The 5906-nt window shown below is 42.1% G+C and overlaps 1 protein-coding gene across 1 annotated transcript; it reads right to left on the bottom strand.

The window, feature by feature from the left end:
• Positions 1-1209: 1209 nt before the first annotated feature.
• On the bottom strand, positions 1210-2732 carry LOC142644311 (uncharacterized). The gene is made up of 4 exons (XM_075818951.1): positions 2511-2732; positions 1776-2390; positions 1612-1670; positions 1210-1501 (listed from the first exon to the last, which is right to left on the bottom strand). Exons 1-4 carry the CDS (start codon positions 2730-2732, stop codon positions 1210-1212), a joined length of 1188 nt encoding a protein of 395 aa, XP_075675066.1.
• Between the last annotated feature and the right edge of the window lie 3174 nt (positions 2733-5906).

Raw genomic sequence — 5906 nt, 5'->3', positions numbered from 1 at the left:
GGACTTTTAACTGATCCTAGAGAATGGTGGAGCATCTGTCCATCCATGATTCCACACATCCTTTCCTTTAGCAGTAGATTTAAGGAATTGTAGATGATAATTAGCTTGTGACTGATTGTGGACACACTTGAAAATGCTTTAAGTAACGTACAAGTGTTTCCCTTCTCTTAGATTACCACAATGAGGATGTTGATTGAACATCATAGCTAGACTGGTTACTAATTTACCCAAGGCATGTGATTCAGGGAACCTGACATGGTCGAGGTTCTGTTTAGCATTTAGTTAAATTTTTGGCAGTCCTAATTTACCCAAGGTAGGTGGTCCGAGGAATCAGGCATAACCAAGAATCTGTTTAACACTTAGTTAAATAATAAGAAGAATTAATTTACCCAAGGTATGTGGTTCGAGGAGCTAGGCATGACCAAGGTTCTATTTAACACTTAGTTAAGTAATAAGAAGTATTAATTTACCCAAGGTATGTGGTCCGAGGAGCCAGACATGACCAAGGTTCTGTTTAATACTTAAGCAAATAATAGAAAGTATTAATTTACTTAAGATATGTGATCCGAGGAGCCAGACATGACCAAGATTCTGTTTAATAATTAAGCAAATAATAGGAAGTATTAATTTACCCAAGGTATGTAGTCCGAGGAGCCAAGCATGACCAAAGTTTTATTCAATATTTAGACGAATAATAGGAAGTATTAATTTAACCAAGGTATGTGGTTCGAGGAGCCACGCATGACCAATGTTATGTTTAATACTTAGAAAAATAATAGGAAGTATTAATTTCCTAAGGTATGTGGTCCAAGGAGCCACGCATGACCAAGGTTCTGTTTAATTCATAGACAAATAATAGGAAGTATTAATTTACTAAGGGTATGTGGTCTGAGGAGCCAAGCATGACCAAGGTTCAGTTTAATACTTAGACAAATAATAGGAAGTTTTAATTTACCCAAGGTATGTGGTCCAAGGAGCCAGGCATGACCAATGTTCTGTTCAATACTTAAGCAAGTAATCAATGCAACGAATAATATCACAAGTAAAATATGGCAGAAATTCCTTTCATTAATAGTAATACCTTCGCAGGTTATTTACATTCCAGGGGCATGGTACAACTTTTCCATCTAGATCTTCCAGGAAATATGCTCCTATACCAGTTACCGAGGTGATACAGTATGACTCTTCCCAATTGGGCCCTAACTTCCCCTATGCTGGGTTCTTTGCAGTACCCAAAACCTTCTGCAATATCAAGTCTCTAGTAGCTAATGGTCTTAACTTCACATTTGAGTTGTACCCCTGCTTAAGCTTTTGCTGATAATACACTAACTGAACCATGAAATTTTCTCTTCGCTCTTTAATCAAATCCAAGCTCTTCTCTAAGAACCTGTTATTGCTGTCCGGAGTAAACAAGATTGTTCTCAGTGTTGGGAATCCAGATTCTCGAGGAATTATAGCATCGGCCCCATAAGTCAAAGAGAAGGGAGTCTCCCCCGTGGACCTACGAGGGGTAGTTCGATATGTCCAAAGAATATGTGGCAGCTCTTCCACTCATTTGCCCTTAGCATCATCCAACCTTTTTTTGAGCCCATTAGTTATGATTTTGTTCACAGTCTCGGCCTATCCATTTCCTTGGGGATAAGCCGGAGTTGAATATCTATTCTTAATACCTATTTCACAACAATACCTCCTGAAAGCTTTGCTATCAAACTGTAGCCCATTGTCTGAGTGAGGGTGTGAGGAATCCCAAACCGAGTGACAATATTTTTCCACACAAATCTCTTAGCATCCATATCTCTAATGTTCACTAGGGGCTCAGTTTTAACCCATTTGGTGAAGTAATCAGTGCCAACCAAAAGCCATTTCTTGTTTCTTGCTACTTTAGGGAAAGTTCCCACAATGTCCAAGCCCCATTGAGCAAAAGGCCAGAGACTAGAGAGAGGATTAAGAACGCCCTCAGGCTGATGAATGTTTGGGGCAAACTTCTGACATTGGTCACACTTCCTCACATACTCTTGCACTCCATTTTGCATACCTGGCCACCAATATCCTTGAGTGAGGGCCCTGTGAGATAGTGATCTGCCCCATGTATGACCTCCATAAATCCCTTCATGTAATTCTTCTAGGAGGGGATCTATTGCCTCGGGATGGACACACAACAAATATGGCCCAGAAAAAGAGTGCTTGTACAATTTTTCGTCCTCGGACAACCAAAAACAAGAAGCTTTTCTTCGCACTTTATCAGCCTCTCCTTTCTCCTTCGGAAAAATGTTATCCTTAAGGAATATAACAATGGGATCCATCCAACTAGGTCTCACTCTAATTTGGGGAATCTGTGCCCCCTCTTTCTTCACCTCGGCAGGTTTATACAAATCCTCAACCAGGATGACCTGAGGTAAACTTTGGGTTGAGGAGGTTACGAGCATCGCAAGAGAGTCAGCATGAGTATTTCTGCTTCTAGGGATTTGCTATAAGGCGAAAGACTTGAACCCTAATTGTAAATGTCTGACCTGACTCAAATACTCTTGCACTCTCAGATCCCTAGCTTCTAATTCTCCCCCTGCTTGTCCACCAACCAGCCTGGAATATGAAAATACCTCTACCACCCTTCTTCCCATTTTCCAAACCATAGTCATCCCTACCAACAAAGCTTCATATTCCACCTCGTTGTTTGTAGCTGAGAAGTCCAACCTCAAGGATTTCTTAATAACAATCCCTTCAGGAGATACCATGACTAGCCCCACCCCGAATCCTCTTTGATTAGTAGCACCATCAACATATACCCTCTAGGATAATAGTTCTTGAAAGGAGACCATTCCAACTGAATTTCCATCCATGTTCTGCTTTTCTCCTCTTTCTTCCAAGGGAGGTTCAGCAAACTCGACCATCAAATTCGCAAGGACTTGGCCCTTAGTAGAGGTGCGAGGCATATACTTGATATCGAAAGCCCCTAGAATTATCCCTCATTTGGCAATTCTTCCTATGTAATTAGCTCTCCGAAGTAGAAATTGAAGAGGAAGTTAAGTCAACACCACTACCATGTAGGCTTGGAAGTAATGAGGGAGTTTACGCATAGCATGCACCATTGCCAATATGACATTTTCCAATAGTAGGTACCAAACCTCTGCATCATGTAAGGACTTGCTTACAAAATAGACTGGTCTCTGCATCCCATCGTCAACCCATATTAGTACCAAGCTAACTGCATGGTGAGCCATAGCAATGTAAGTAAACAAGACCTCATCCTCCTCGGGCTTGGACATGATGGGTGGTCGAGAAAGGTATTCCTTCAATAGCTGAAAGGCCAGGACACATTCCTTAGTCCATTCAAACCCTGTCCACTTATTCAACAACTGGAAGAAATGTCTGCACCTGTCTGCTAACCGAGAGATAAATCGGTTCAAGGTGGCAATCATTCCTATTAATCTTTGGACTTCTTTGAGGTTCCGAGGGGGCTGCAAATTGTTAATCACTTTAATCTAGTCAGGATTAACTTCAATTCCACGATGAGTGACCATGTATCCCAAAAACTTTCTTGAACCAACCCCAAAGAGCACTTAGTAGCGTTAAGGCGGAGCTTGTGCTTCCTTAATATTCCAACGATGTTTTTAAGGTCACCAAAGTGGTCGAATTCTAACTTACTCTTCACCACCATATCATCTATATAAATCTCAATATTTTTTCCTAGTTGTGGCTCAAACATCCTAGTTATCATTCTTTGATAGGTGGATCCTGTGTTCTTTAAACCAAAGGGCATCACCTTGTAGTGGAAATTTCCAGTAGGAGTAACAAAAGCTGTTTTTTCTTGATCATTCAAAGATAGGGGTATTTGATGGTAACCATGGAAGGCATTTAAAAAACTCATCCGAGGATGGTCTACAATGGCATCCACCAATTGATCTATCCGAGGCATGGGAAAGGGGTCCTTGGGGCAACCTTTGTTCAAATCCGTGAAATCTACACATACTCATCATTTCCCATTTTTCTTCTTCACCACTATCATGTTGGACAACCATTCAGGGTAGAACACCTCCTTAATAGCCCCAGCCTACTTGAGCTTGATCACCTCCTTCTAAACAGCCTCAGAATGCTCTTTAGATGATCTCCGAAGTGGTTGCTTTTTAGGGATGATGGCTGGATTGACATTTAAATGATGACAAATGAAATTTGGATCCACCCTAAGAGCTTCGTAAGCACTCCAAGCAAACACATCGATCTTCTTCCTAAGAAACACTATCAGCTCCTCCTTCTCTCGAGGAGATAGCTAAGCCCCAACTTGGAAAATCCTTTTCGTATCATCATCTATAAAAAAAATTTCTAACTTCTCGCACTTTGCCCCTTCCGTTGCCACATCCACAAATAACACCGACATTTTTTATTGCTATAAGTCCTCTCTAAAAGAGGTCGAGGACTCCATCAATCTAATGCCTAATTGTGGCCACCAAGCACTGCCTAGCCATAGATTGGCTTCCAACCACTTCCTCTACCTTGTCCCCTGATAGGTATTTCACCTTGAGATGTAGAGTGGAAGAAACGGCCCCCATGACATGAAGCTAGGGTCTTGCCATAATGGCGGTATAGGGGGAGTAAGCATCAACAACAATGAAGTCTACCTCAACCACCTTCAAACCTGCCTAGATCGGTAGTCTAATTTGACCCATTGGGACAACAACTTTTCCATCAAAACCTACCAAAGGTGAATCATAATATGCCAAATCCTTAAGTTTCAACTTTAGCCCTTGTACAAATCAGGGTACATGATTTTTGCTCCACTGCCCTAATCCACCAACACCCTCTTCATGTCATAGCTCCCTATTCTAAGAGTGACCACCAGGGCATCATTGTGTGGCTGTACGGTTCCAACCTTATGCTCATAAGAAAAACTCAATGCTGGTCGAACTTCCATCCTACTCCTCTTTGGCTCAGGGGACGAGTCCTCTGCGAGTGGCTGAGCTATGGACGGAACCCTAGAGGGGTGAAAAACAGTCCTTCCCAGAGTGGCAAGAATAACACTGATTGTGCCTAAAGGTGGCTTTGAAGAAGCATATCTTTGAGACCCTGACCCTGCCTGGCCTCTTTGCCCATTGGGGTGATATAAAAATTGTTTTAACTTACCACCTCGGACGAGCTACTCTAGGTGATTCCATAAAGTTCTGCAGTCCTCCGTAGTATGCCCTCGCTCCTGGTGGTATTGGCAACGAAGGCTTTGGTTGGGCTTCGTGGGGTCCCCTCCCATCTTATTTGGCCACTGAAAATATGGTTTATTCTAAATTGTTTTTAAGATTTGATGCACTGGTTCTCGGAATACCGTGTTAACCACTTGAGCAGCAGTAGACTCGAATTTCCCAGAAAAATCCCGTCGAGAATGATTGTTATTGTACTTGTCCGACCTAAAGTCCCTCTTATCCGAAGGGACCACCTTAGCCTTGCCTTTACCCAATTATTGGTTCTTCTTGACCTACTTATACTTTTTAATGCGGTCCATGAATTAACGCACATTTTTGACAGGATTTCCAGTCAAAGACTTCCTCAAACCGTGCTCGGCAGGTAGGCCGACCTTGAATGTCCTTATAGCTACGTTGTCAAAATTCTCATCTATTTCGATGAACATTTCCCAGTATCGATCAAAGTACATCTTCAAGGTTTCCTCCTTTCGCATAGTCATAGACAACAGGGAGTTCCGAGGTCGAGGAACTCTACTACAAGTGACGAAACGAGAACCAAAGGCTCTTGTGAGCTCTTTAAAGGAGGCAATAAAGCCTTCCTCTAGACCATTGAACCATATCATTGCCATGGGCCCCAAACTGGATGGGAACACTTTGAACATCAAGGATTCATTCTTGGAGTGAATAGCCATCTTCTGGTTGAAGTGGCTTATGTGCTTTACAAGGTCTATCCTACCATTG

Source organism: Castanea sativa, chromosome 7, assembly GCF_040712315.1.
Source record: "Castanea sativa cultivar Marrone di Chiusa Pesio chromosome 7, ASM4071231v1".
Taxonomy (NCBI): domain Eukaryota; kingdom Viridiplantae; phylum Streptophyta; class Magnoliopsida; order Fagales; family Fagaceae; genus Castanea; species Castanea sativa.
Note: the sequence above shows the minus strand (reverse complement) of the source record. Positions and strands in the feature narration are given on the sequence as shown.

Coding starts and splice junctions, on each gene's coding strand:
- LOC142644311 (XM_075818951.1), bottom strand. CDS start 2,732: ATGGTATCTCCTGAAGGGATTGTTATTAAGAAATCCTTGAGGTTGGAC. Junction 2,391..2,510: donor TGCAAGAGTATTTGAGTCAG/GTCAGACATTTA, acceptor AGTTTACCTCAG/GTCATCCTGGTTGAGGATTT. Junction 1,671..1,775: donor ATATGGATGCTAAGAGATTT/GTGTGGAAAAAT, acceptor GTTGTGAAATAG/GTATTAAGAATAGATATTCA.